Source organism: Eretmochelys imbricata, chromosome 1 (genome assembly GCF_965152235.1).
Source record: "Eretmochelys imbricata isolate rEreImb1 chromosome 1, rEreImb1.hap1, whole genome shotgun sequence".
Taxonomy (NCBI): Eukaryota; Metazoa; Chordata; order Testudines; family Cheloniidae; genus Eretmochelys; species Eretmochelys imbricata.
Window position 1 is genome coordinate 97,193,141 of NC_135572.1, and position 13,332 is coordinate 97,206,472.

At 45.1% G+C, this 13,332-nt stretch overlaps 1 protein-coding gene across 2 annotated transcripts in view; it reads right to left on the reverse strand.

Moving 5' to 3' along the window:
• Positions 1-366: 366 nt before the first annotated feature.
• DCT (dopachrome tautomerase) overlaps positions 367-13,332 on the reverse strand; it is a 31,287-nt gene continuing 18,321 nt past the window's right edge. For both annotated transcript variants that reach the window (XM_077807035.1, XM_077807034.1), the window contains 4 exons: positions 9,600-9,779; positions 9,351-9,483; positions 1,752-1,953; positions 367-548 (listed from right to left, as the gene is read on the reverse strand). In XM_077807035.1, coding sequence (XP_077663161.1) covers positions 367-548; positions 1,752-1,953; positions 9,351-9,483; positions 9,600-9,779 — 697 coding nt within the window. The remainder of the gene's footprint in view (positions 549-1,751; positions 1,954-9,350; positions 9,484-9,599; positions 9,780-13,332) is intronic.

Here is a 13,332-nt window from a genome sequence, read left to right on the forward strand (position 1 = left end):
AGCTAATAAGGTTAAGTATCAGAAGGGTAGCCGTGTTAGTCTGGATCTGTAAAAGTGGCAAAGAGTCCTGTGGCACCTTATAGACTAACAGACGAAATAGGTCCTCTCTAAAGGCAGTACTAGAGAGCAAAAAAAATATTTCAGTCTTTTGCTCTAGCTACCTCTTACTCCAGCCTCTGCTCTTCCCTACCTGTGTAATATTGGCACATGTCACTGGCACTTTATAAATGCATCTGACGAAGTGGGTATTCACCCACGAACGCTTATGCTCCAATACGTCTGTTAGTTTATAAGGTGCCACAGGACTCTTTGCCAGTCATCAGGTTAGTTTCCTACAGGTAAATCTGATGACACAATGCTACAGCACTAGGCCTCTTCTGTATAATTTTTTTTGCTGAATCTTGCATTTATCAGTGGTTCAAAAGCTTTTCTGTATCTTCTGTGCTGAAAGAGTGCAAGCAGCACAATTAGTATAACTGAAGCGATCAGGGCTCCTCCGATAGTGGATCCAGCCATAATAGCCCAAGCATGTGTTTCTTCAGGTGAACCTGTAAATACAAAAAGAACGTCTGAGTTATAGAATGGAAATAATTTTGCTTCTAAAATCACAAAGGAGGAGGAGCAAATATTAGACTCTGCTTTAACAAGAGTAGGACTATTATAACTTGTATTGCCGTAGCACTCAAAGGCTGCAATCAGGGTCAGGGCTCCATTGTGTAGGCAATGTGCAAATATACAATAAAACACAATCCTTGCTGCAAACGTTTATAAACTAATTTAAGACTAGATACAAGAAGCGAGTGTAAAAAATGGAGGGAATGAGAAAGGAGGGACAATGGAAAGAGGGACAGGAGCACAGAGTTAAAAAGCCTAGCTATGCACAATTTGCAAGTTTTGGGTCAGGGTTTTATTTATTTAGGTAGCTTTGAGAAAAATAAGGAAAAATGAACGGTCTCAGCTATACTCACTATTGTGAAGTGCTAGAACACAGTATGTTCTTATCAGTCTGTCCATCCCAACCCCACATGGCAGAACATCTTTACTTGGTCTTTTCACTGTCCCTCTCAGAAGCTTATTTTGGGTAAAATATTCAGAAGTGTCTCAGTGACTTAGAAGCCGGAGAGTACGTCTACACAGCAGAAAAAGACCCGCAGCAGCAAGTCGCAGAACCCGGGTCAACTGACTTGGCCTTGCGGGGCTCTGCTGCGGGGCTAAAAATAGCAGCATAGACATTTGGGCTCAGGCTGAAGTCCAGCCTCTAAGACCCTCCCAACTCCCTAGGTTTCGGAATCTGGGCTCCAGCCGAAGCCCGAATAGCTACACTGCTAGTTTTATCCCCTGCAATGTGAGCTGCCCCATGCTCTGAGACTCACTGCTCCTGTTTTTTGGTTGGGTTGTTTTTTTGTTTTTTTTTTTTTGAAGTTTAGTCTCATTTTCTAAAGTCTCATTTTCAAAAGTAAGGCTCCTTAAGTCTCTTGAAAATGGGCACTTGGGCTTCTAAGTCACTTACACATTTCTGACAATTTTATCCGATGTATTTCTGGTGTCCGTGACAGTACTACCATCTTCACCCTACGCTGACTTTCAGTGAGACTTGGGCAGCTTGGATCCCTAAGCCTGTTTGGAAAAGTGTGACTTAGGGGCATATGAAAATGTTGCTCTTAATGCTCAGTTATCTGAAGACCTTTATGTGAAAACTTGAGCAGCCCGGTCTCTTACTCTGCAATCCCTTTAGCATGTCTGTTAATCACCTGGCAGGTCAATGGCATAGCTGTAGCCAAGTTGTTCTGCAGCTAGAAAGAGCTGCCCGTTGGTCACAGGAGGGAAGAAAGGGACCATGTTGAACATCCTGTTGTGCCCAATAGGGGCCAGCTCCAGAGGCCAAGCATTGTCAGAGGGGTTAAATTGTTTCATCCACTCATCAAAGATGGCATCAGTAAAGGAATGAAGGACCTGTCAATTCAAGTACACATACACACACGTATAAACACCTTTCTGGTTCCAACAGCTTCCAACATATTGTGCTTTTAAAAAAATCCCCAGGACAGGATTGGTTTGGAAGTAGGAAATATCTGTAAATATCACAACTTATGCATGTGGACGCTGTCGCACTGAAGAGTGCTGAACTCCCTAGCAGCTGGATTGGTCCCTTGTAATCTGCCCCTCACTTAGCTGCACTGCCTCAGGAGCCCAGCAAGGCCCAAGCTATGACTCACCGAGTGTCACAATTCAGTCCCACCGGGGAAGGAAGCTTGGCCGCTCCTTCTCCTCAAGCACCTGCTTTCCCCAAGGGGGCGGGTCAGCCGTATCGACCAGTATACTGAGAGAGCAGAGCCTTGGTTCTGCTGGCTCCCTCACCCTGCCAGCCCACCTGTGCTGGCTTTAGAGTGGCGACGGTTAGCTCCATAAAATGTAACCTGCAATGCAAGTAGCCCATGCAAAAGAGTTGGGGGTGTATAGTCCCCTACATGGGCTCATAAAACAGTTTAAAATTGAGCTCTAATCTAAGACAAAGACTAAAGAGAAATGCGGGCCAGACTTTCCAGCCCATTGGCTCAGCCTTTCACTGGTAAGGGCAGGGAAGCTAAGTTGGTCTAGTTTACACGCCACGGAGCCAGTAAAAGGTATTACAAGATGTCAACTGAAGTAGAATGGGGGCTGTTTTATTATACACAAGTGTGTTTCTTGCTACACGGCTCCCTCTGCCCCTTGAAGTCGGAGTTACACCAAACTGGACATTCTTAGGGTGCGTCTACAATTGAGCTGGAAGTTGTGACTCCCAGCTCACGCTGACACAGCCGAGCTAGCTCTGCGCTTACAAATGTATCCGCAATGGCACAGGTGGCTGCTCAGCCTGGCCACTCCGAGTATAATCCCACCCGGCCCCCTGCAAACATATTCAGGCAGAGACCTGCCACGCTGCTACTTTTAGGCACTAGGTCAAGTAGCGCGAGCGTGGGTACGTCTACACGAGCTGGGAGTCACACCTTTCAGCTCAAATGCAGACATGCGCCCAAGCTTTCTGAGACTCACACTAAGTAGACCGAATTCCGAGGCAATGTGTAAAGGGTGGAGGGTGTCAGTTACACCTTGGTAAGTGGATCTGAGTCTAAAAACCAAGTCTAGGGGAGTCTATATGAAGCCTACGTGGGTGTAACATACATGTTTTAGGGGCCAATGAAGGTGTAAGATACGTCAACTTATTCTCTTTCTCAACTTAAACTCACTTCTGAATTTGGCCATAGGAGTCCTCACTCCTTTGGCTTTAGTCTTCAGGAAACAGTCTTCCAATTAGCATTAGTAACCCTCCCAGAACTCTGATGCAGCAAACACACAAAACCAAATTATTTTGCATTTTTTAAAAAATTCTCTGGAAACAGAAGGTCCTGATGAACTGGAAAAGAGCTATGGTAATATCTGTAGTGGGCAAAAAAGAAGATCTGGAAAGTGGTCTGTCAAATCGATAATGCCAAGTTGAAAACACTTCAGCTATGGTACAAAAGATTTCAGAGCTGCCAGAGAAGAAAAGTGTTGTCCAGTGTTGTTTAATGTGAGCTATTTTCTCCACATTGCAATTTTTGAAATGCATAGTTTTCCATTCCCTTTTACTGTTTTCCCTCCTCACTAATTTTCTCTCTGGTTGCTCAGCACATTTGAAAATCAGGCCACATATTTAGGTGCCTAAAATCCTTAACTCTAGGTACTCACTTTGGCAGAGCTTGGCCTACAAGTTTAGTTACAGGACTTTGGGTGAGCACAGCCTTTCAAATGCAAGTATTTCTTCAGAGAGTAAGTTTTTCATTAGCCACCAGAGGGAGCCAATACACTCCAGAGAAAGAAAAGGAGTACTTGTGGCACCTTAGAGACTAAACAATTTATTTGAGCATGAGCTTTCGTGAGCTACATCTCACTTCATCGGATGCATCGGAATGCATGTTTATGCTCCTTTTCTTTTTGCAAATACAGACTAACACGGCCGCTACTCTGAAACTCCAGAGAAAGAGAGACTCTCAAAATGGACATACAGCAGCAAGGAAGAGGGGTTTAGAACAAAGTTTACAGAAATGTTTACAACATCCAATCCTTTTCAACATAATGCCAATTCTCCGTTTCCATAAGCTGAGCTAGTAGAGAAGTACTTCATCCTTGGCTGTTCCGGCATGCTCAGATAGCAATAGAAGCAAGACTCTTTGGGCTAGATTCACAAAAGGATTTAGAAAAAAGAACAGGAGTACTTGTGGCACCTTAGAGACTAACAAATTTATTTGAGCATAAACTTTCGTACAGCTCACTTCTTCGGATGCATTTAGGATTTAGGTGTCCCAGAATTAGGCCTCTCTGGAATTCACAAAGGCCTGACTCAGCTGCCCCCAAAGTCTGCAAGCACCCATATTTTTGTAACTAAAGTTCCTTAAACACCATGGTTCTGGCTCTGAGCACACGCATTGAAACCCCACACCAGGCATCTGCATGCCTAAGCCCCAGATGGTGCAGTAACCAGGGGCAGATCAGCTCATCCACCTATCTTGCCTACACTGCCCAATCAAGTAAGCATGCTCAGAGCTCACCTACCAGACCAGGGCCCTGTGGAGGAGGACACCCTCCCTCTTACCTTTTAGCCCAGTGGTTCCCCACTTTACCTGAGGGGAACAGGGATTTGACCTAGCCTTTGCCTCGTCTCAGGAGGTACTGTAACCACTGAGCTATGGGATATTCTGATGGGAATCTCCCTCAGCCTTTCCTCTTGAAGCTGTTCTACTTTGGCTAAATCATGAAAGAGCAATTGGAACAGGGGACCTGGACCCTGGGTGTCCCAGGTGAGTCTTATAGCCAGTCAGCTACAGAGTCTTTCTCACACTTGCTCGCTCTCTCTCTCTCTCTCGCTTGCTGGCCCCGTGATTCTTCCATTATCTATCCACAGTGGAACAGCTTCAACATTGGGACAGAACGAGCAAGTGGGAGAATGACTCTATAGTCCAGTGATTAGCGCACTCACCTGGGAGGCCCAGGTTCCAGCCCCCTGCTGCAATTACTTTTTTTAATTAGTTATCCAAAGTGTCAACAGGAGAGCCTGGGGGAACCTCATGTCAGAATATCCCACTGCCCAGTGGCTAGTGCACTCACCTGTGAGGTACCAGTTCCTTGTTGAAATGACTTCTCCCTTCACATGGAGAGAGGACTTTAACTGGGGGGCAGGTGTCCCACATCCCAGTGAGTACCCTAACCACTGGGCTGAAAGTTATGAGGGAGCTCCTGCTCTTCCTCCCACCCCTGCTTCTTGCTAAAATGGTGTAGTCGCTTAATGCCAAGAGAGGGTGTGCAGCTGAGAATGCTAAGCAGAGGGAGGTGCCTTCCTGCACCCCACACTTGGGCACCTATCTCTGAGAGAGGGCAGGATTTAGCACACTCCTCTTGGCTTAGCATCGCCCAGTGGCTAGCTTACATGAGGAGCCACCTAGCATGCTGGCTGTTGTGAACCCCATTCATTGTATAGGGAGCTTCAATGCCAAACTCCGGCTTTGTGAATCCCAGTGATTTTCTAGGCACCTAAAAGTGTCACCACTCCTAAGTTTCTGTGCAAATCGCGCTTCTGGTGAGAAGAGTGTAACCTGCTCTTACAGATGCAGACCTTGCTACAGTTATCCATGCTTGTGTCTTCGCAAGGTTAGACCATTGTACTGTGGTCTACATGGGGCTACCCTTTATCATTCAAAACCTTAAATTAGTTCAGAATGCGACTCCCCACTTGTTGAGCAGCGCTTCAAGCTGAGAGAATGTTGCACTAGTGTGTCAGTGCCATTGTCCAGTGATGTGTAAGATGTTGGGTGTGGTTTATAAAGGGCTAAGTGATTTAGGACCTAAATGGCTGAGATGCAGTCTCTATCCCCTCTGCCACAGTTCCAGTCAGCTCACAGGGTTAGGACAGGGAATGGCAGCACATTTTCCAGTAAGCTCTTTGACTCTGGAACCCACTCCTCTGGTTGGTCCAAAAGAACCTGCAAGCGTCATCTATTATCTTAGGCTTCTGTGGTGGGTTGGGTTAAGTAACATGGGGTGGGAAGGAGTGCACTGATTTTGTCATAGGCGCCAACTTACCGAGTTGCCGGGGGGAGCTTAACTCGCACTTTGCCCAGGCTTGGCCCCCGCTCCACTCCTTCCTCCAAGCTCCCATCCCTGCCCCACCTCTTCCCGCCCCCCGCTCCTGCCCTTTCCCCTGCCCCACCTCTTTCTGCTCCCTCCCCGGCCTCTTCCTGCCCCCGCTCTTCCCCCTCCCCCCCAGCGCCTCCTCCATGCTGCGGAACAGCTGATTCACGGTGAGCAGGAGGGTTGGGTGGGAGGGGCAGGCTCTGATCCAAGGGCTAACAGTGAGTGCTGAGCAGTCACTGCTCCAGCCCCAGAGCACCCACAGAGTCGGTACCTATATATTTTAAATATCTGAAAAAAGAGCCCAGAGGGTTGGGATGGTGCAGGGAGTCTTTTTAAAACAAAATTGAAGAAAAATATTATTTGGACTGTGATAGGGCCCAAAAGGTGCTTCCCAGAGAGGACCACAATCCCCACTGAAGAGAATATCTTTGCTGCTCTTCATTCTTTACAATGTTACAAGCAATGTAAGGGTGCAGATAGCGTAATAAGGTTCAACCATTTTTGTGCAAATATCCCTCATCACTATTTAAGTCATATACCATATAAAATAGGATGGAGTCCCCCACCTCTCCCCCCCCACACACCATTTTGCCTCTCCTCATGCATCTAAGATTCTGATCTAGCAATTGGATTGGAGAGGGCAGGTCCTTTCGCCCACATGAAGCTCTTCTGAGGTCACCCTGAGATTGCAGGATCAGGCTCTAACTCTTGTATATACACCATTCTCTTCCACCCCTCTCATTGTGTACAGCATACAACACCAAACTAAACTCCTTTCCATCCACCTGATAACAGACGATTTACACCATGCCACATCACCCCTGAATTTGGTCCAGAGTTTTCCAGAATTGTGCTGTTCGTACTTGTTGTAGTAGCCAGGCAAGGTACTAACAGACTGTTGTATCAACCAGGCAAGGTATTAATAAGCTTCAAAGGACTTTATTTTCAAAATGGAAACCTCTTTACCGAGCTGCTGCTGCACCCTCTGTAGCTTTCTCCCAGCCTTTCAACTCCTCTCCCATCCTTCCTGTTTCCTGTCCTTTCAGAATCCCAACAGCCAGGGCTCCCAATTCTAATAACTACAAGCAACATCTAACCACCACAGTACTACAAAGCACCTGCTAGAAAAGGTTGTCCGTTTCAGACAACTATCCAGTACCAAGACAGGGGGCCAAATTCATTACTGTTGTAACTATTGTCTTCAATATCCACATGAGAAAACTTTGATCTGCAAACCACCAGATGAAAAGTAATCCACTGTATAAAATAATGCTATCATGAACTAAAGATTTTTCCTGTTTCAGTTTTTTTAAATTGTGTTTCTTTTATTTTAAAACACAGATACCCAGCAGGCATCTCATTTCAGCCAGTATCTGAACTCGCAGTCCCAGCTCACTGCTGACCCTCGTTCATTAAAAATCTAAATGTGTTTTCAAAAAGAGGCTTAGGAGTAAGAAGTGAACGTCACGGAGGGATATAAAAACTCAGAAGGAAATAAATTGGGGAGCTGCTGCATGGTCATTTGGGCTAATACCTACCCACAATAATTATGGCTTCATCTACCAAAGGCAGCCAGCTCTAGGAACGCATAATATTAAAAAGCTTTTCAGTAAATTTGGCAAGTACCTGTGTGGAGAATAAAGTATGTAACAGGCTCAGCTACTGAGAATACATTTGCTCACTGCTGTCTGCTTTATTTTTAGAGTTCTGTGTTATACCGAAGTACCAGTACAATTACATGATTTTATCCCCCAGAACACACCAAAAAGGAGATGTAGCTCCTCAGCCTATCCCAGTGAGCTGTGTTTTAAATAAACAAATAAATACTGACACAAAGCCAAGCTAAACCTGATTTCAGCGAAAATTAGGTGTGTAACTACCTCTGAGCATCTGGGCTTGATATCCTAAAATATATAGTCCTACTCTCAAAATCTCTTCTGCTGAGACATTGACAGGAATAAGATGAGCTAAATGTAAAATTAAAATTCAAGCTGTGTCAGACCAGCAGTTCTTCTGCTTTGAATGGCTGCTGTTCTTCCCTAAAAGCTGACTTTGGATTGCACTGTCTTGACAATTCTTCCCACTTTATTTAACTACTTGTAGATATGGCAATATAAAATACAAGAGGAGAAACTTTTATTTTGTATTTGAAGTAGTCATTTTTAGTCTAGACACTTCACTACTTCTATCCTCCAAATTCTTGGTGAGAAAACTGCCTTAGAGGTGTTGTGACAATTGGGCCTTCACATTGACCCTAATTGTGAGTTCGGCTGTAAAAAGTGAGTATAAGTTCATAAGATGTCACCATAACCTGTAAAATAAATGTTGATGGGACAAGATGCAAAAGTGTGACAGAAAGACTGGATTAATCAAAATAAAATGACCTACTGATGTAATTCAAGGGCGGTGTTAAACTCCTGCTTGGTAAACAAGTAAAGTGTGGGACCAAAAATCAATGAACCAACATTGGTGTGTCATAAACTAGGCCTAATTGGTGGACATAGTACCACCACTCTCTTCGTAGGTCCTTAAAGAAATAGACTTTAAAGGTAGAAAAATTGGCTTTTGGAGCAAAGCTTCACCATCATGGCTGCCCCCCCATCATCTTTGGGGTGCTTTGGGGCACTTAGCCTTTGTCCTCCTGATCCTCAGAGATGTCCGGGCCAGAGAGGGGGATCCAGATGACACTGTCACCTCTACTGGCTCCAGCTGAATCCTAAACACCATCTGGGATGAAACTGGATCAGACTTTAACAACAGCAGCAACACAACATCTCCAGCCCATCTCACCTAACTTCTTCTCTTTTCCCCAGAAGGACCATTATTACCATCTTTGATACCATCTAACAGGCACTCGCACATGGGGGGGTTTCCTTCTGAAAACTCTCTCGAGCTAACAGTGCAAAGGAACAAGGGATATTGTTAAAATTAGAGGTTTACTTAATACTTAACATTTCAAAGGCTGTCATTGTTTTCCTTCTTTTCTGTATCTTTAATAAAAGGTTAGAAGGATTTTTTAATGGTTTATTTGCCATGGGACAAAGTAGGTTGGGGTCTCTGTATGCCAAACCCCAGGCCTTGTTTAAGACTGTTTAATGTTAGACCATGACTGGATCATGTGAACACCATTGGCCCACATATTCCACCTAAATTAATACAACAGAGACATATTCAGTTGCAATCACATTAGGAAAATGACATACCACAAAGATTGGATCGTTGGCTGCAGCATGAGGGGAAGCGCTGGTTCCATTCAGGAAAGAGTGAACCAAGTTATGCAGGCTCACCACTGGGGAGACAGATCCATCTGGTTTACCAAACCCTTCCAGGGCATTCCTGTGCGTGAGATAAGACAAGAGTTAAGTAACCACCTATTGACCAGCACTACCTCCAAATGTATGTATAAAAGGCTATCTTTGGGCTGAACATGTTATAGGAGTTGGGGCACAAACCTGAAGCTGAAATTAGAATTCCAGAAAAAAGGAGGACTATCAAACTCTTGAAGTGAAAGGCAGTTCTGGATATCTTCCATGGTTGGCAACTGCTCGCTAGACTTCCCTTGTGGGTTCCTCCGTAGAATCCCTTCATTAGTCCCATTACACAGTGTAACCAGATGGTTGTAGTCATCCAAGCTTAGATTAAAATCAAAATTGCATGGAACAATTAGAATAGGATGTTGGAGGGTGAGGGGGTTCACTCTGACAGAGTCAATAGACGCTGTACACTCAGTCCCCCACCAAAACCACTGGGACGGCTCACATCCCAGATGTTAAACACACTTGCAAGTGTTTGCAGGATCAGAGCTTCAGATGGCTTCGGAAGTTTTGTACCAGAAAAGCAAATGGTCATACTGCTAACCTGAGCTGGAATCATAAGGCTGCTTGTAAATTAATCATCTTTGAACTGGCTCCAACTTTCACATTTCCGCCTTTAAGAATCTCATGAAGGAGACTGATATGGATGTTAGCAAGTGGGTGCCACATCTGTCAACAGGATAATGTGGCTAGTTAAATGTCAGTGGGTCCACTAATTTACTGTCAGTTATGCTTCCTTAGCTGACATGTAGCGTAGCTGCCCAACCAAAAACAATTACTGCTGACCCATGTCATAGCAGCTCCTCCTACACTTCCCCATCTGCTATTTGGCAGGGATGGAGAGAGTTATTGTAGCATAAGCCAGAGTCTTTAGTGCTGCCACCCAGCACTTTGAGTTGGGAAGGAAATTATTCACCACTTTTTTCTTTGTTCACTGTTCAGCCCAAGCTTGGGACAGTCTGTGTGCTTGTTTCTCCCACACTGTACCCCCACCTGCTGGCCCCATCAATGGATATGAGAATATTCTGCTCCCATTGAAGTCACTGGCAAAACTCCCATTCCTTTCAAAGGCAACGGAATTCCACGTGTGTGGATACCTGCACCTTCACAAAGCACCAAATACTTAATCTAAAACTGCAGTGGACTCTAGGCAGGGGCAGGTGTCCGTCCACATGAAGTCAGATGCAGGATTGGGTCTTTCGCTAATACATGACAAAGAATTCTCTATGTACATCAGAAATGAGAACGATATTACAAGCTGCCACATGGATGTGGATAAGATTTAGAGGACGGTCTCTGATATTGTTTTGTTTGATGCATGTGTGATCATGTAATTAAAGACCATATTATACACATAGCAGCGTTATGGTCACATGTTCAACCCTAGCTGTCTCATTTCCTGTCATTTGAGGTTTTAATGTATAGCTTTACCATTAAGTGTACATAAGTTTTTTGTATTTTGATTTCCTTGTTTTCTTCCCAAGAAGTTAAAAGGAAAATCCAGAGTTTTTAAGTCCCAGTAGATGAGCTTACAAGGCTCTCCCCTCTTGCAGAGTTCACAGATTTGCCCTGAGGAGGCTCTGTCTTCCACCTGCTATATGGCGGTTGAAGTTACAGCAGGGCTTTCATTATGGCTTGATTTTCAGTTGCTTAGATACATCTGCATATTTCATCATTTGGGCTGAAATATACCATGTTTTGCCTCAGGACAGAGGTGCATTTTTGGAAATCTGAGCACATGTCCATCCAGCCATTTCAGTTGTGGAAAAAAACAAGAAAGAATTTCCCCATTCTTTGTACTTTGCATTTATTTTTTCTTGCACAATTCAAAAACAGCTGAAACTTTCAGGCTGGCCAGGCCTCGCTGAGTCTTTGCAAAGAATTTAAAATAAAGAAGGCCCTATCTCTATTAAAGAAATTCACAGCAGCTTGACTATATAGACCGTAGTTACACTAGTGCAAACCCCTAATGCAGAAGCATTGGACTGTGCAAAGCAAGGCTTATGCTGATGCTGGTAATGTACCAAAGTCAACTGCACTGATATAAGCCCTGCTTTGCACTGGTGCAGCATGTAAACATCAGGGGTTTCCACCAGTGTAACTACATGTTTACACTGGCACAAATTTCCTTAAAGTAGACACGGTCTCACTTGGAACCCTTGGCCCAGAGCAATGCAGTAAGGATGGTGGTGGGCTGTGGCAATGCAGGGACTGGCTAATGGCTAAGCAGTTATTCAGTGTTCCAGACCTTACCCTTTTTAGGGGGAGAGAGAGAGATGGAATATGTACAGCATTGCATCCTATTTTGTCAGGCATGCTTTTATCATAGAATCATAGAATATCAGGGTTGGAAGGGACCTCAGGAGGTCATCTAGTCCAACCCCCTGCTCAAAGCAGGACCAATCCCCAATTAAATCGTCCCAGCCAGGGCTTTGTCAAGCCTTAAAAACTTCTAAGGAAGGAGATTCTACCACCTCCCTAGGTAACGCATTCCAGTGTTTCACCACCCTCCAGTGAAAAAGTTTTTCCTAATATCCAACCTAAACCTCCCCCACTGCAACTTGAGACCATTACTCCTTGTCCTGTCATCTTCTACCACTGAGAATAGTCTAGAACCATCCACTTTGGAACCACCTCTCAGGTAGTTGAAAGCAGCTATCAAATCCCCCCTCATTCTTCTCTTCTGCAGACTAAACAATCCCAGTTCCCTCAGCCTCTCCTCATAAGGCATGTGTTCCAGACCCCTAATCATTTTTGCTGCCCTTCGCTGGACTCTCTCCAATTTTTCCACATCCTTCTTGTAGTGTGGGGCCCAAAACTGGACACAGTACTCCAGATGAGGCCTCACCAATGTCGAATAGGGGAAATGATCACGTCCCTCGATCTGCTGGCTATGCCCCTACTTATACATCCCAAAATGCCATTGGCCTTCTTGGCAACAAGGGCACACTGTTGACTCATATCCAGTTTCTCGTCCACTGTCACCCCTAGGTCCTTTTCCGCAGAACTGCTGCCTAGCCATTCGGTCCCTAGTCTGTCGCGGTGCATTGGATTCTTCCGTCCTAAGTGCAGGACCCTGCACTTATCCTTGTTGAACCTCATCAGATTTCTTTTGGCCCAATCCTCCAATTTGTCTAGGTCCCTCTGTATCCTATCCCTACCTGCACCATATCTACCACTCCTCCTAGTTTAGTATCATCCGCAAATTTGCTGAGAGTGCAATCCACACCATCCTCCAGATCATTTATGAAGATATTGAACAAAACCGGCCCCAGGACCGACCCTTTGGGCATTCCACTTGATACCGGCTGCCATCTAGACATGGAGCCATTGATCACTACCCGTTGAGCCCGACAATCTAGCCAACTTTCTACCCACCTTATAGTGCATTCATCCAGCCTATGCTTCTTTAACTTGCTGACAAGAATACTGTGGGAGACCATGTCAAAAGCTTTGCTAAAGTCAAGAAACAATACGTCCACTGCTTTCCCTTCATCCACAGAACCAGTAATCTCATCATAGAAGGCGATTAGATTAGTCAGGCATGACCTTCCCTTGGTGAATCCATGCTGACTGTTCCTGATCACTTTCCTCTCGTGTAAGTGCTTCAGGATTGATTCCTTGAGGACCTGCTCCACGATTTTTCCGGGGACTGAGGTGAGGCTGACTGGCCTGTAGTTCCCAGGATCCTCCTTCTTCCCTTTTTTAAAGATGGGCACTACATTAGCCTTTTTCCAGTCGTCCGGGACTTCCCCTGATCGCCATGAGTTTTCAAAGATAATGGCCAATGGCTCTGCAATCACAGCCGCCAACTCCTTTAGCACTCTCGGATGCAGTGCATCCGGCCCCATGGACTTGTGAACGTCCAGCT